At 39.4% G+C, this 18,049-nt stretch overlaps 1 protein-coding gene across 1 annotated transcript in view; it reads right to left on the bottom strand.

Annotated features, from left to right (window-relative positions):
- med13b (mediator complex subunit 13b) overlaps window positions 1-16,662 on the bottom strand; it is a 46,647-nt gene extending 29,985 nt beyond the window's left edge. Inside the window, exons 1-4 of the mRNA XM_051679372.1 lie at window positions 15,977-16,662; window positions 14,453-14,687; window positions 11,647-11,815; window positions 1,553-1,698 (exon numbers count right to left, since the gene is read on the bottom strand). Coding sequence (XP_051535332.1) covers window positions 1,553-1,698; window positions 11,647-11,815; window positions 14,453-14,687; window positions 15,977-16,045 — 619 coding nt within the window. The 5' untranslated portion in view covers window positions 16,046-16,662. The remainder of the gene's footprint in view (window positions 1-1,552; window positions 1,699-11,646; window positions 11,816-14,452; window positions 14,688-15,976) is intronic.
- Window positions 16,663-18,049: the final 1,387 nt, after the last annotated feature.

The following is an 18,049-nucleotide window of genomic DNA, read 5'->3' as shown; positions in this document are numbered from 1 at the left end:
ATGGTTTGGTTCATTGGTCCGGACTGCATTCTCACCACAAGCGAACTGCTCTAGAGTTAGTTTGCAATTGGTCTTGGATCGATTGTATAGTGTGGATCCAAGTGTGATTGCAGTGTTCATATAAGCCTAAATGAACCGAACCAAGGGAGAAAATGTACCAGTGTTCTTCATTAAATCCAGATGTATGTGCGTACCTCTAATGCTAATGCAGCGAGACGCTGATAAGAGAACAAGGCATAGTCAAGAGACAACTGCCAAAGACCTCCACTTCTGGGTGATGTTCACTCAGAAAGCGTCCGTCTTTTTCTATGTAAGCATGCCCAAGACGAACGTCTTTGACCGTTGCATCATGTCTTTCTGTTTTTATAGCTTATAACGATGCATTTTTGTTAGATGCTGTGTCAATTTAAAAGTACATTCAACCTTTAAAATACGTCTCGAGACACCCACGTTCTGTATTATTCATTGGACTGCGCCTGTTTAAGCCCAAGAATATTAGTCATTATCGATGTGTGCCAAAATTCAAATGCTCTATTTAGCATTTAAATGTGCATTTTTATCATAAATTCAATGAATATTCAAATTTTTATTTGACAGCCTTACCACACAGGCATAACACATATTGGCCTAGATGGTTAAAATGAAATTGAAGAGCTTGATTAACATTAGGTTTATTGCTTGTTTTTCTCTCTATTTAAAATTTAAAATACAGCATTTAAAATTATCTGTAAATGTGTTTAAAATTCAGTAAATGACGGAAGATGTCTGCAACCTCTGCCCGCATTCCTCTTTTGTACTGCAAGAACGCGGCCTGTGTGTAAGCCACAATATCCAATGATGGTATAGTGTATTGTATAGTATTACTTGAGTCGTGTACATGTTGCTTGGTAACCTTCCATGAGTATCCAGTCAAGTAACTTAATCAATATTATTGTGCCAGCCAATCAAATTATATCCATTTTATTAAAAAAGCTCTTGCCGGGCCTGGGTAGCTCAGTGGTAAAATTCGCTAGCTCGCTAGTTCGAATCCCAGGGCGTGCTGAGTGACTCCAGCCAGGTCTCCTAAGCAACCAAATTGGCCCGGTTGCTAGGGAGGGTAGAGTCACATGGGGTTACCTCCTCGTGGTCGCTATAATGTGGTTTGTTCTCGATGGGGCGCGTGGTGAATTGAGCGTGGTTGCCGCGGTGGATGGCGTGAAGCCTCCACACGCGCTATGTCTCCGTGGCAACGCGCTCAACAAGCCACGTGATAAGATGCGCGGGTTGACTGTCTCAGATGCGGAGGCAACTGGGATTCGTCCTCCGCCACCCAGACTGAAGTGAATCACTATGCGACCACGAGGACTTAGAGCGCATTGGGAATTGGGCATTCCAAATTGGGAGAAAAAGGGGAAAAATCCTCCAAAAAAAAAAAAAAAAAAAAAAAAAAGCTCTTGCCAATTTTGTATGCAACATCCATCCAATGGTCTACGGACGGTCTGAGGCTGAGACTACAACAGCATGTTAAGCAAGCTCAAGACAGACTTCACATTCTTATCTGCAATGCTCCTACCTTGCACTGAGCTGCTGCTTTGCTGGGCCAAAGTCAGGTGTTCCTCACTCAACAGGTAGACAGACTGGTGCTGGTTGATCTCCACACTGGTACACACATTACTGTCTCCATGTACAAAGAACATGAAGGAGCAGGACAGGTGTTCACTGCGGAGAAAGGGGGACAAATGGAGGATGACTCGAAGGCTCTGGAATTACAGCCTGGGAGAAAGTGGCACACTTCCTGGAGGTCTCTGGGAATAATGTGTTGACAGCTGAAGTTGTACAGTGTGATTACAGGCTTACTGCGACATAGAAGCTGAACCTTGACCAGGAAGGAAGACAGTTAAGGAATAATAGACATTACTAAAAGATGAAATGTGGAATTTCTATAGCACTAGCCAAATGCAACTGTACAAATAATGACTGTTTCAAACATGTTTCCTGAACACTCCCATCTGCCATTCATCCCACCACAAACCCAAGGCATTGGTTCAGTCAATGTTGCTCAAACAGAAGCACTTTTATGGGAAAATAGCCAACAAATGGCTTACTTTTAGTTGCATATTAAGCTGAGATAGGAGAAAGAAAATATTTAATTAGAAAGTATTTAAAAAGTTACACAACAACAACACATTTAAGTGAAAATGCACAGGTCTGTGAAAAGCGATAAGTTAAGATATCTGTCTTGTAACTTCAACTTTAGGGCTTTTTGAAGTGTTTAAGTCCTTGAATGCATAGTGATATTCTAACACACTCCGGCTTGTTTTGTAGTACATATTCTTTAAGTTAACAACCTAACACCTGTGAGTGTGTGACCCGCAGGCTAGAGTAAACAGCTGTTACAGTGTAACCACACATGCAGCTATCAACTTCATGCATTGAGCAAACATCATGGACAGTTTGTCCTACAGAAAAAACTCATCTCTTACATGGCATTTAACATGCAAAAAAGAACATGACTTTCAAAAACTCTCTCTTTGCATGCCTGAACACTGAACACTGTAGCCCATTCATATTAAGTGACACCTGCACAAAAAAAAACAGAACTTCTTGCCTTTAAGCCAACAGAAGTGTGCATCATGTGCTTGTTGGAGGGATCAAGTGATGGTAAGACCAGTGTAACCCGGTAACACCAGGGTATCCAGTGCCAGCATCACCTCATGCACAGTGCAGAGCACAAATGAGAGAGAGAGAGAGAGAGAGAGGGGAGTCTGCATTCCTCATATGTCTGCTGAGCTCTCTTAGGAGTGTCATTAAGGCATGCCACCAGAAAACCACAACAAATCCCTCAGACAGATGGCACTTCAAAGCATGTGCACAGCCCTAAATATTCAGTGCTCAACGTGACCTAACAGCATTCAATTGCACCTACCTACATTGTTAAAGAACAAAAAGCACCTGAATTCCTCAGCTTTTGAGTATTATGGCAGACTGTTATCAATGCAAGACAAAATCTGCACCCACCGAGTTGAAATGCTTGTCATTCTACACGTCGCCCACCCCCTTGTGTGTTCATTTCAGGGTTCCCACCCTTTTTGACAAAACATTTCCAGTCTGACTTTATACATTTGTAATAAATTCCTATAAATACTAAATCCATTGACTTTTCCAGTTGTTTGTGATTTATGGAAATTATGTTTTTTTTTTATATTATTTGATTCAGACTGATCTGCTAGTGAATCATTCAGACCAATTTAAGAAACATTTTGACTAATTAACTGAAAAGTACCTACACAAAAAAAAGGATTTGCTCACAAATTGGGCATCGATTTGGTTTGTGAGTAAGTGTGCTATACACTCTACAGTAAGGGCTCTACAGTGCAAGCACTTCACTTGCATTTACGAGTAAAAATTACTGTGTGCGAATGTGGAAAATTATTTGGCCTAACTAGGCTAACACCAGAACTTATGAACTTATATTGAAGCCTATCATCAGGAAATAAAAACTCTCTAATCCTGGATCTCACCACACATGCAGTACTTAAGTAAAGACCTTGACACCCTGGTAACTAGGGCTGCCCCCTAATAGTAGACCAAACGTTAGCTGATGAGAAGAGTTTTGGTCGACCAAGTTTTGATTGGTCGCAGAAAAAAAGTCTCCACAGGAAGTGGCAAAGTCACGCAGTCAGTAACAGGCAGACATGATCGTTTACACAGCTGGTCCATGCGGTAATTAATTATTCACGTTCAAACCAAAGAACACCGGTATTACCGCTGGTTGGACGCTAGGTGGTACTATGGGGTAATTTTCGTTAAGCAGGGTTAGAGTTAAGCCTACAGCCCTACATAATAAAGCAAGACACCTTGATTTCAAACTTTGAACTTTATTTTTTATTTATTTTAACAAAAAATTCAAATGAAACTGGAAAAAAATTAAGTGCAATTAAAATGTGTGTTGTTCAACTTTTTGAAAAATGGCAGTCAGAAGACAGAAACAAAGAAAGAGTGAGATCCTTTTACATGCATGTGTTCCAGGAGACTGCACGCCTCCGTACAAACAGCGTGTCATACATGCGCATAGACAGCTTTTCTGTCAACTGTTCTTTTCTTTTTTTTTATCCCCTTTTCTCCCAATTTGGAATGCCCAGTTCCCACTACTTAGTAGGTCCTCGTGGTGGCGCAGTTACTCACCTCAATCTGGGTGGCGGAGGACAAGTCTCAGTTGCCTCCGTTTCTGAGACAGTCAGTCCACGCATCTTATCACGTAGCTCGCTGTGCATGACTCTACGGAGACTCACAGCATGGGAGGCTCATGCTACTCTCCGCGATCCATGCACAAATTGCCACGCGCCCCATTGAGAGCGAGAACCCCTAATCACGACCAGAGGAGGTTAACCCATGTGACTACCCTCCCTAGCAACCGGGCCAATTTGGTTGCTTAGGAGACCTGGCTGGAGTCACTCAGCACGCCCTGGATTCGAACTCACGACTCCAGGGGTGGTAGTTAGCGTCAAAACTCGCTGAGCTACCCAGGCCCCCATCTGTCATCTGTTCTTAATAATATAATAAAATGTGTTTCATCAAGCGCATGTCTGTGTGCCGCGGGGCACATTTGTAATATTAATTTGATAATAATAGCCTAATAGTAATAATAATAATAAAAATAATAATAATGTAATACATTAATGGGAAACGATCCAAATATCATCTTGACATCGTCAAAGGCATCAGCTATTGGCGATCACTCTGACCATTATCGATCCCCGATATTATCCTCTGTCGGCACAACCCTAATGTGCATTACTCTCTATAAATCAACAAAATGTTCAGACAGTCTCCTTGCTGGTTTTTCCCGACACATTCAGAATCATTACCGCTTTTGCCGTTGTTGCTGTGGCTCGCTACGTGCGTGTGCTTGTAAAATTTATATTTTAAAAGCTCATTGTTACAGTTTAGTATTTCTCTGTAATGTAGAACAGTGTTAGCAATGTTACTTATAACATTCTTTCTCATTCCTGGAACTCAAACCATTTTCTGATGCCCTCAAAAAATATATATTTAAGTAATTCAATTTATATCATAAATGTGAGACAACTAGTCAACTAATGGCTTAAACTAACGACTACTAGTCGACTAGGAAAATCTTTGGTTGGGGGTAGCCCTACTGGTAATTGTAGAAAAACTTAATGAAAAGTTGTTCTACCAGAGCCTTCTTGCACAGCCACGTGGGGATGAAGCACACCAAAAATATTCTGCTTTGAATGGAGGTGCATTGGCTGTCGCTTGGCCAAGTGCATGTGACTTTCTTTTCCTTACAATTTTTGCGACATCATAACCACGCACTGCAAGAGAGCAAAAACCTCTTAAAACAGGATACCTTGTTGACATAATCACACTGGGTGATGGACAATATACCAGTAGAAATGGGTGAACCGCCAGAAACGTTCAAGTATCATGTGTATTGCGGTTATGCAAAATCCTGCCACGTGTCAGGGAAAGAGCATTCCAAAAAAAATCATTGTTTTATAATAATTTATTTAATAATAATAATATACTTTTTATCCATCGTTATACAAAGAAAACATTTTGACATTTTTTAACTTTCATGAATGACATTAACATTAAGCATAATTGCATTATACAACACTTAACAGTAAAAAAAAATACATTCATATAGTTATAAATATCATGAAAATTTGATTTAATATATATGAATATTGATGAACTACTAATCTGTTAAGAATTACCAATATAATGTTTGTTACTGGGAAAAAAAAAAATGGAAAAAAGTAATCTAGAGCTGGGCGGTATGACGATATATATCGTGGCGATGATATAAATCGATAGAGATTTTGCTATATTGTGTATATCGCGATATGTGAGCAGCATGGGCTTATTTATCAGGAACGAAAGAACTGAATAAATATGTACATGGTTTTTATGGTATTCAACATTTTTAGCAGCCGCCAAAGCAAATTCAACAACATTCATCTTGTGTTCAGTGCTTCCCTTAGGAAAAAAATCTCCACACAACAGGATGACTCCCAAACAAGTAAAATAAAAAATTAAGAGGAGCTTGTTATTAAAACATGTGTGAGATCTGTGGTGTGGGTTCATAAAAGCCAAAACAAAGCAGAAAAATGTAATCTGCAAACTGTATCGCACAACGATATTCACTCGTAATAAGGCCTGAAATTATTAGTCACGTTATAACTTTGACAATAAAAAATGTCAAAAATTTTCGTTGCTGAATAGTCGTTTGATCTCATTTAACGTAACAAGAGATCACATTCAACTCTAATGATGCACTGCAGCACTGCAGTTCGCGCCTGACTGAGAAGAGGAAGAATTACAAAGCTCACAGTCCAGACGCACTCTAAACTTTCCAAACAGCTTCAGGTGATGTAGATCACAAAGTATGAGGGAATTATAATGCAAAAATATAAAATAATTAGTGAAAACTGATATTAGCCTTTCTAAGACACATCGGTATCGGCGTATATGTTTCTGACATGCGCAGATATGAAAACATTTTTCAGAACATATAATGCAGAAAACAATGCTTGGGGTGATTTAGAATTGGTGTCATAATGTAGTTTGTTCAGCAGAGCACGCCCCGACTCCATTGTTTACAGAGCTGAGCTGACGGTGGTTCTGGTGACAGTTGTTCTGCTGACAGTGCGGAGTTAAGCGGTGTCTTCACTGTAAGTTACTAACTAGTTTGTGAAATGCATACTGGAAAGTTAATAAACAATGACACCATCATTTTCCCTTTTCAATATAACTAATATAATGTTAACCCTGTCCCTGACAACCATGCCACTCATGTTTATCACATCTGTTTGCTGTTAGCCAGCTATAGTTTGTCAGTGCAGTCAGTAATGTAGCAGATTGAAAGATAAACATCAGAGCATCTTTTTGCAGCTCAGCAAACAATGGTGCGTTGGTGGATTGTGTCTGTTGAGTGTTGATTTCACACAACGTTGTAACTTAGTTGGTGAGACGTAATGCTGGAAAGCAAATAAACAACGTCCGTCTTTTACTCTCCGTGACAACGAGCTTATAGCTAACTAGCTAACCATGTAGTTACTTTCATTGTTGTCAGCTGAGTGGAAGCTAATGTGTAAACATATGTAAAAATTTATTCACCAAACTGTTTTGTTCGGGATTCACAGTTTGGTACCCCCTTCAACCGAACAGTTCCAGTCGTTGCATTTACAAAATGTAATATTCAAAAGTCTGGTTTTCCACCATTGAAAGTTTCCTCTGAACTTGTATAGCAGAATACGGTGCAAAACCGCTGCCGCCGTTTATCTCTTGACTCGGCAGATGTAAATGCTTCTTGTTTTACAACCTGACCCTAACTGACTGGCAGTATTAAAATAGTTATCATTTGACTGATACTAAACAGTACTAATGTTTATTTAGCTATTTCTTACATTTTTTTTTTTAATTCTTTTTCTTTCTTCATCAAAACAGAATTTAAGATTTTTAGGATTTCATTTCATAAGAAAGAAACTCAGATATATCTTGGATGGCCTGAGGGTGAGTAAATAATCAGCACATTTTCATTTTTGGGTGAACTATTCCTTTAAAATCATACATTTTTTTCCAAGAAGTGTTTATTGATTTAATATTTATTTTCTGCAAGAAGTGTTTAAATAACTTAGGATGTTATCTGCTAGAAGTTTTTTTGTTGGATTATTAATTTTTTACTTCTGCATAATTTTCTCTGTTGCATTGCTTTGGGAAGATCTTGAGTTTCTTGAGGAACGTTTATAATAACAATAATGATTGTTAACAACATGTCAGACTGAAATGTGGCATAATGTAAAATTTAACATTAAGGTAATAATGTTGGCCCTGTGATGGACTGGCCACCTGTCCAGGGTGTTTCCCTGCCACCTGCATGGGACAGCTGGGATAGGCTCCAGCACAACCCACAACCCTACATAGGACAAGTGGCTATAGTAGATGGATGGACGGATGAGATAGGATTGGTCAGAAACGCTTTTAAGGCTGGGCTTAGCGGAGGGTCAATTACTGAATAAAGCTAAGTCTCACAAGCCTTACGTACACATAAAGTAACAGTTCTGACTTGTGGTTCAGGGTTTTTTTCATTCACTAAACAGAACCGCTGATAAGAGTCATTCGTCCAGAAGGTAGTAATGTATATTTTGTGGTGTAGACTCAAAGAATTGACTTGAGAGTAATTTGTTTGGGAATGATTTGGACTTGGGGGGGGGGGGCTGCAACATAATCATCTGCTTTGTAAAAAAAAAAACATTTAAAAAAAAAAAAATATTTGTGAAAGGGTCAGTTCACTTTTCAACATTATTTTGTTGACAAATAATGTTAAGAAATTATTACAGAAATATATTATTGTATAACAATAATCATTAATACTGTAATCATTTTTTATTATTATTATTATCCAACAGTAATTTGTTTCTTTAATAATTTCTTAACTTAATATGCAGTGTGGTTAAACCCTTTTTTCAGCGGAAGCTTTAGTTTTGAAAACTGATGGGACGGAAGTTTCTGTTATTTGTAGTGGAGTTGAAAAAAGCTTTTTAATGCAGTGAAATGTTCTGTCTTGCACACAAAAACCCACTGTCATGAGGTTAATTTTAAATGTAGGGCTGCACCTAACGATTATTTTTTTTTATCGATTAATCTAATGATTATTTTTCCGATTAGTCGATTAATCTAACGACTAATTTGCAGATTATTCTAAAGATTTTTTATAATTATTACTTGATTAATATAACAATTAATTAACCCAAAATAAATAAATTGTCATTAATATTTCAATATTTTATTAAATCATCTTCTCTTAAACACACACAAATGTACAAGAAACAAAGTGTGCACTGCAGGGCATTATTCTGCAACAAAACATAGCCCTGTTTTAACTGGTAATCTCCATTTTACAGTCCAACATATAATCTCTCCAAAATAAAAGTAAGAACTTTTAAGAATTGGGGGGGGGGGGTAATAGGGTTCAAAACAGCGACTATGAATGCAAACTTTAATACAGTGAAAGAGACACTCTATTAGCATAACAGAAATATATGGAAATTTTTATAACATTCTTTTGAATGTCCATGTACTAAAATAAAATATTTGATGCCATGAGTGTACCTTCATTTACTATTACTATTATTTTGAATGGCCATGGAAAATGAAGCAAAGTGATAACAACTTTACCTGGTCGCAAAAAGTAGTCCGTTAATCTACCTGATGAACTTTCACTTTTTGCTGACCCTTTATGCTTCGCAGAGCTAATGTGTGCTTCTAAATCACTTGCACCTTTATTAGCAACTGACACATAAATGCCAGCTTTACATGTCATTCATTCTGCTTCCCACGGATCTCGACCTGGATGAAAGCAAGGGAATTTTGCGCAAATCTTCTGTAAATTAGCACTTTCATTAGGTCATCGTTTCCACTCAGCTGTCATTTGCTGCTACTGTCAAGCAACTGTTTGATGCTGAACATAACAGTGCTTCGCGCATTCGCGGAGAGATTGACAGGCAGGAATTTGGCCAATAGTTGCTGCAAGCCTCTTATAATCTACCAATTGGTGTGCGAGAAGGCGAGACTTACAAAGAGGGGTTAAAGCAATGCAAATATGTGCGCACACAATTAAGTATTAGACCAGATGCACATCATAATGCAACTAAAGCCGAATCCCGGACATTTTCGCAAATCTAGAAATCCCGCTTTTTTAAGGTCCGAAAAAGAGGACATGTCCGGGAAAAAGAGGACGTATGGTCACCGTTCGTTAGCAGCGGTGCAGAAATTACTTTTAACATGGGGAGCGATGAGGAAACATTTAGAAAATCAATTTTAAGTGACTACTACTAACAGAAAGACGTGTTGTAATACTAATATGTCATGCTTGGGTGGGGACAAAAAGTAAACAGGACTTACGGCGCTGCCTTGCTGCCATCTTGACAAAGTGCTCCGGGATGCTTTCGCTTCAAGTGTTCGTTCATGGCAGTTGTACTGCTGTGATAAGCCATTTCCAATCTGCATAGCTTACACAGCACCACATTGTTGGGTCTCTGGCTAAAATACTCCCACGCTTTAGATGACCGTGGGCGAGTTTTTTTTAGCTGCAACTTGTTCTTCGGGGGAATCCATGCTTAAACCGGGCGCTGCCATTTTAATTACTCCATTGTGACGCATGTTATGCAAATTGACGTATTTCTGTAATCGATGACGTCGATTACGTCGATGAATCGTCCCAGCCCTATTTAAATGTGCATAATAAATTGTAGTGGCCAAATATAGAGGTATGTGAAATTACGCAAATGTGCAATTCAAGTAAATTTGGGGCACTTTAAATAATGTGCTCAGTGCACATTAGCACACCGAACCAAACGCAGAGCACATCTGTCACTCTTTGCACCAGATAGATAAAATTTGTGTGTATAGAGCACAGAACCGCTCTGAAACTACATGGGTAATACCCTGATTCTGTTTTGATGCATTTAAGAAAGCACTACCCACTACAGACAAAACAGCCGTGCACAGAGGCGCAGTACAGCGGGCAGCGCTTTGAGACCATTTATTTATTTAAATCTCAGCCCTCACGGTTTGAAAATTGCACCGGGTCATATTGCAATTTTGATTTTATTTCAGTTAATTGTTCAGCCCTATTACAAAGTAATAAAAAACTTTTGGTTCCAGAATTGTTTTTAAACGGAACCAGTTCTGAATAAGAACCAGTTCACGGTTCTCAACCCTAGTCATTTATTTAATATTTTGCCAAATGTGATTGTGCTTTCAGCTTTTAATTTGAGTACAGAAGTCAACATTTAACACAAATAATTTTCACAACTGAAAACCATTCCGCAGAATTGCAAAGAATTTTTCCCAAAATCAGTGCATAAAATGAAGAGAGAGAGAGAGAGAGAAAAAAAAAGTGTCTACATATTCCATCTGGGCTTATTTATTAGTAAGAACTTTGGAAGTCTGACATCTTTGCAAGTTAAGGCAGAGCTAAACAAGCGAAAGCGAAATGGTGGTTCCTGTTGACCTACCTAATGTGAAACCGCAATGTCAGTCTGTTTTGTGAGAGTGTAAGCTCTTCATTAAACCTTAGTCAGAGGAAGCAGCCACGCTTTCCAGCTCTTGCATCCTTAACTGACACTGCAGCCCGAGTGAGCAAAAGCACACCCGCAGCAGGAAGCCATATCCTCCCACCCACAGACACACCGCAACCCCTCTGCCCTGAGGGAAGCAGTGACATCTATTCAAATGAGACAGACAATTAGATGGAGCTCATCTATTGCCCCTCCCAACATTATTAGAATATTTAATTCAAGACAGGCTCTTAGAAATAGCTACACTGGGACGATAACACGCTCTGGAGCAACTCTCACATAAACAAACAGAATACCCTGGGAGGTTACAGGTTAGAAGCGCTGGCTTCCAGAAACAGGGGCTCTTCTCTGCGAAAGGATGCCAACAGTCTGATGTCACTCATCGGCTTGACAAACAATGAGGATCATGCTATTAAATGCAGCAGTTTATGGCATGTATTCTTATCGCTGGGCATGAAAAAACACACCAAGTAATCACCGTGATATAAACATGGTACAAAACCCCCAACAGCAATGATATCAGAAGCATATTTGCACATCCGATTTATGAGTCTTTTACCTTTTGTTGATAGGCTTTTCATCTTTCTCATAGGGCTTGACGAACCACTTGCCAATGCGAACGAAGGAACGGTTCATGAGGCAGCGCTCCAGCAGATTATGGATGGCTTTGAAGAGCAGCGTTCGGCACTCGTAGGTCAGGCCGCTCTCCCATGTACCGTCTTCATTACCTGTTTCACAGAGAGAGATCAGTACTCTGTCCACATACACTCAGATGCACACCTTCTGCTGCCCCAAGTATTACTATAATGCATACAATCAATACAGAAATAAACTTTGGGATACCACAGCCATGGCAATGGGCATTAGGGTTAGAACAGTGAGGACTCTCTGACTTAAGTCATCGTACATCTGTATTTTACCAGCACAAATACAATTAAAACATGCTTTGAAAACCGGCCATAACTTTAGCTTGGACCTCTCAAGACTGTTTGTTGTTGGACAAGAAAAAATGATTTTATAAGGGAGGAAAACATTTATTTGAAGAACTTGCAAATTAACCTCATCGTCTTTCATTGACCAAGCTGTTATGGTAATAAAAGTCGAATGAGAAACAGATGTTTTATTCTCCTCAGAACTGAGCCAAGTCACATTTTACGAAAAGGCATCCAGTAGGACAAGCTAGGATTTTAAATCTGCATCACTAATTTTCATCCACGTATCTTTCTTTCTCTGAACTAAATGGCTTACAAGAGCAGCTGCTAAGATATTGAGGAAGGCTTTATTTGTCCTGAAAATATCAATGGTTTGCAGCCCTGCCTGAAACTATGCTGAGCATATCAAAGTCAGTGACTTGGATCTCTAACAGAACCAAAGTTGAGAGTCTGCCTGATCTTTCCCCTGTAAGAGACTTCAGACATACAATGAAATCCTTCAATAGTTTTGCTGTGATGTAATTGTAATGAATGCAGTTAGCAAACCTCAGCAACTGCAATCTCAATAACCAGTCTGTGACTAATGTCTAGAAACACCTCTAGTCTAGCCACGAGAAATTTAGTATCAAGCTTTGCCACACCTTAATCTCAGATAACAAAACGTGACCATTACAGCAAGGCTCAACAGTAAGGATTTTTTTCTGCCCTTTTCTCCCAATTTGGAATGCCCAATTCCCACTACTTAGTATGTCCTCATGGTGGCGCAGTTACTCACCTCAATCCGGGTGGCGGCAGACAAGTCTCAGTTGCCTCCGCTTCTGAGACCGTCAATCCGCGCATCTTATCACGTGGCTCGCTGTGCATGACACCGCGGAGACTCACAGCACGTGGAGGCTCATGCTACTCTCCACGATCCATGCACAACTTACCACGAGTCCCATTGAGAGCGAGAACCCCTAATCGCGACCACGAGGAGGTTACCCCATGTGACTCTACCCTCCCTAGCAACCAGGCTAATTTGGTTGCTTAGAAGACCTGGCTGGAGTCACTCAGCACACCCTGGATTCGAACTTGTGACTCCAGGGGTGGTAGTCAGAGTCAACTCACTCAGCTCACTTATCTACCCAGACCCCTACTTACTTTTATCTTTATACATCGATCAGCCACAACATTAAAACTACCTGCCTATTATTGTGTAGGTCCCCCTCATGCCACCAAAACAGTGCCAACCCACAATGCTATTCTGAGATGTTATTCTTCTCACCACAATTGTACAGAGCGGTTATTTGAGTTACCGTAGACTTTGTCAGTTCTAACCAGTCTGGCCATTCTCTGTTGATCTCTCTCATCAACAAGGCATTTCCATCCACAGAACTGCCGCTCACTGGATGTTTTTTGTTTTTGGCACCATTCTGAGTAAATTCTAGAGACTGTTGTGCGTGAAAATCCCTGGAGATCAGCAGTTACAGAAATACTCAAACCAGCCCATCTGGCACCAACAATCATCCATGCCATTATCTAACCAGCCAATCATGTGGCAGCAGTGCAGTGCATAAAATCATGCAGATACGGGTCAGGAGCTTGAGTTAATGTTCAGATCAACCATCAGAATGGGGGAAAAATGTGATCTCAGTGATTTGGACCGTGGCATGATTGTTGGTGCCAGACGATATACAAGATTTAGTAACAGCACTGGCCCGATGGGGCAAGTGAGAGTTCCTTCAACTGGCCCAAAACTCTCTCACACTGGCCCCAGGCTAGAAGGCCCTCCTTATTGTTGAGCCCTGCATTACAGCAAGTTAACATGTAATTTAAAAGCTCAATTTCAGTCAGACTAAAACAATAACTCACCTTTTAAAATGTAATGTAAGCGCTTTAGTTTTTGTGAACACGGACAAAAAGACCAAGATAATGCGATTGTAGCTCGGCTTTGTCCAGCATGTATACATGTTAATTGGACAACAATTGGCCTCAGCGTTGTGCACATGCTCCAAAAGACAGAGGTGATGTGCAACGCGCATTTAACCCGGAAGTTGAACGCAACTCAAACAAGGTAGTGGTATTATGGTGAACACAAGGAAAGTACTTTTTTTTCTATTTACAAATGAGATGACATTCATAATGTTGCAGCTAAAGGACAACATACATCTGATTTGCACAAGAACTTAAGTTTAAATTAGTAAGAAATGTATATGGCTGTAAAATTTTCCCACATTGTGCCGGTAGTGTAGGTTTTACTGTTGAGAAGCTAGATTTTGGTTCTACGTCACTTCCCAAGCTGAAGTCTGTCCTCCTCTGGCTTGTCTACGCCAAAACCGGCTGTAGCTCGATTATAACTGTGCATGTAAACATATTGACAATGTTTCTTTTTCTGTATGCATACCTGTTATGGCTTGGAAATCATATGTCAGCTTAAAAAGAAAGTACACGTACATGATAGCTCATGGTGGACGAGCTCTGCAAAGTTGGGGTCGTCGCCCCACCAAAAGATCCAGAGCTCCCGGCGACCTGGGGTCTGGTGCCTCCGCCACACACTCAGCACGTCCGACTTCAGGCAGCGACTGAAGCTGCACAGTATGGGGTCCTCTTCTGTGACTGGAAAGAGGATGGGGGACGAGGTGGGGCCCTGCCACACAAAGCACTTCCATTTGATCCCTGTGAGGTCAGCCTGAAGGCAAAGAGAGAGAATGTGTCAGAAAAATCCATCATGTGGCATGGCTCAGCAACCAGTGATAAAGTGACGACTCCACTAAACAGCAATGAGATGCACTAGAAAACAAGACTGACTGTTGTGGTATGAAGGTTAATGGACATGGGTATGCCAAAACACAGCCAGTAACTTGGGCAAATTTAAGCTTGAGAGTTGTGAGGGTAGAATGTTTTGCTGTGACTAATGCAAGATGATGCCATCTAGCCATGCCCATAAATAATACATCATGAATCCACATGTATTTTTAAAATCACTGTCAGCATTTAGCACTGAACAACAACTTAGACGTGTGGAACAAACATGCTTTTTGAGCAGCATCTGGAAACTTTTCTTATATGCTTCATCTATTACTGACTGTTTCTAAAAGCATGAACAAATCAAAGCCGGGATGACATTACAAATCCACACATAATCTGTCATGGAAGCATTTAAACATTTCAAGAGGACAGACATCCAATTCAAACAAGTTTGCAGTTTCTCTAATCACTTATTTTCTGGATTAGTGTAATGTGAGCAGTTTATCCACTATGTCCAAATAAACAAGCTTTTGGAGAGCTGAGCTAGGAAGTGAAATATGGACAGACACACAGCAAGCTTGTCATGAATACTAGGTTCAATGTTTACAGATCACTCCAGAGCCAAGAACTCCAGAAACGAAACTTGTTCTGTAACGCCAGTGAGATTTACTAGTCTAATACTTAGCCAAACAGCTAGTTACACTAGTTCACGAGAGATTAACATATAATATTAAAGCACAAATATTGAGCTAAAACGGCTAACAGGTCCATTCTTAAAACAGTTCTCATACTGTTCAAATATGATACAGTCAAGAAGAGAAGTCCGTAATGAAAACGAAAGGATACGACACTTTGTGTTTAAAGTACCTGACAAATGCATCAAAACGTGCTAGTTTTTCTTCATTTCTGTCCCTAGTGCCGTTTTTAGTTGTTTAAATACTTAAAGATACGATATGCCACCCATTCGCAGCTTGTTGGTGGCAATTTAGTTCAGAAAGTGTTCACCAACGTAAGCTAACACTTCAACACGACCTAAATAACAACACAATGAAACCATACCTCAAGCACCAATCTCGATATACACAGGACAATACACAAACAAAAACATATCATTACTGTACATTAAACATGACAGTAGATGTTAGTGGTGGTATTAAGATCAACAGGCCTCTGGTTGACCGGCTAAAAATGGCTTCTGGCCCTCACACACACACTCAGTTAATTTCTTACCAGACAGAATAGATTGGAGTGGCAGTCCTCCAGGCTCGCCCCGTTGGGTACAAAACAAGAACTCATCATCAGAGCGCAGTCCGGCGAGCCATCATCTCTATCAGATCCCGGGAACAGATAATGTGAGGAGGTGTTGGACCGGGTCTCTCTCGCTCCCGTTCAGACACAATCAGCAGGACTGGTTTGCGTCCTGTGGGCTAATTAGCTTAGCTCTGCTAGAGGTTACTCACTTACCAGGAATGCGTTAAAGAATCCGCTAAAAACTTCCTACACGAAAAACGCCACGTCTTTATCATGATCCGCGGTGCGCTATATTTCTCCCTCAGATTCGAAACATCTCAAAAATAGGCAATTTTTAAGCGTATATTAGGGGGTAGGTAGGCAAATTTAGCCCTCCCCCTTTAGCCTAGCCTAGCTAGCCTAGCGTCAGGCTAACTGACGGGCTAAGCGAGGCAGCAACAAACAGTTCAAGCCAGAAGAGTTCAGGTGTAAAATTCAGTCAAATCAACCCTCTCTAATTCCAGTCTTCACCCGAATGCGGTCAGACGTAAAGTATTGCGATACCGACGATTAAACGTAAAAGCTTCGGATTTAAAAAGTACGATTAAAAGGGGAAAGGCTGTGCGGCACTCAGCTGTGTCTCACTGGTTTGTTTGAATACATTGGTCGCATCCTTTAATGGCGGCCACAGGGACACAACTCTACTACACTCGACACTACTCGGCTCCGACTCGATCGAGAAAAGAGTCGATGCTGGAGTTCATACCGCGGAATCGACTCTTTAACCTTTTTGGGAGAGAAAGGATTTTGAAAGAGTCTTTACAGTATTATGTCATGTGACGTTCCTCATTAAAACAGAAAAAGAAAAAGAAAAATAATAATTTTTTTTTTTTTAGCCAGTGCCCCATCCACACATCTTAATTTAAAATAATGACAACAATATATTGATATACAGGGTTGGGAGGGTTACTTTTTAAATGTATTGCACTACAGATTACAGAATACATGCTGTAAAATTTAATTTGTAATGTATTCCGTTTGATTACTCAAGGTCAGTAACATATTCTAAATACTTTGGATTACTTCTTCAGCACTGGTAGATTTTTTCACTTGTTTTGACTATAAAAACTCTGCCAGTACAGTAAGACAAAATACACATGTTAAAAATACATTCTCTGAAAAACCTAAATATCTTATGCAGTGATGTTTCTAAAACAAGATCAATCAAACTGATCATGTTTTCAGGATTCTCATCAAGAATAAGATTTTTGTCCTAATGTGAAAGGTCTTGCTAGAGAGAAAAAAATATAATCTAACGTTTATTTTCTTGATAAAAAAATGCGATTGTGCTTAGTAACAAGTGCATGTAAAATGGGTAGAAAGAGTATTTTAGCTTAGCATAAAGATACATGTTCACATGACAGTTTACACAAGGTTTATTTCTATTGCCTCTGCTCCAAACTTATGCTCGTATGAATGTAACACATCATAAGAAAGTGTTTCACCGCTGTTCAAATGCACTTTGGATCGCATCATTTATATGTATAAATGTTTTCCATCTAAATATTAAATGAAACAAATGACAAAAAATGCAAAGTAATCCCTTACTTCAGAAATCAAAATACTTTTTGAATGTAACTGTATTCTAAATACCAATGATTTAAATTGTAACTGTAGTGGAATACAGTTACTTATATTTTGTATTTTAAATACGTAATCCCATTACTTGTATTTCGTTACTCCCCAACACTGTATATATATATATATATATTATAGTATGATATTATATCATAATATAATCTTATATATCATGATACAATATAGGCCTAGTCAAAAACATCATAATATAGGCTATATAATTATCTGCTGTAATCATAAATTACGATTATATCTCTATAAGACAGCAATAAAAGGAACACTTTAAAATAAGGTTACAGTTGTTAACATTAGTTAATAGCATAATTAGTTAACATCAACTAACAATGAACAATACTTTTGCATCTTTTATTAATCTTAGTTAATGTTAATTTCAACATATGCTAACACTTTAAAAAAAATCAGGTTGTATTATGT

This window comes from Myxocyprinus asiaticus, chromosome 39, assembly GCF_019703515.2.
Source record: "Myxocyprinus asiaticus isolate MX2 ecotype Aquarium Trade chromosome 39, UBuf_Myxa_2, whole genome shotgun sequence".
NCBI classification, from domain to species: Eukaryota; Metazoa; Chordata; class Actinopteri; order Cypriniformes; family Catostomidae; genus Myxocyprinus; species Myxocyprinus asiaticus.
Note: the sequence above shows the minus strand (reverse complement) of the source record. Positions and strands in the feature narration are given on the sequence as shown.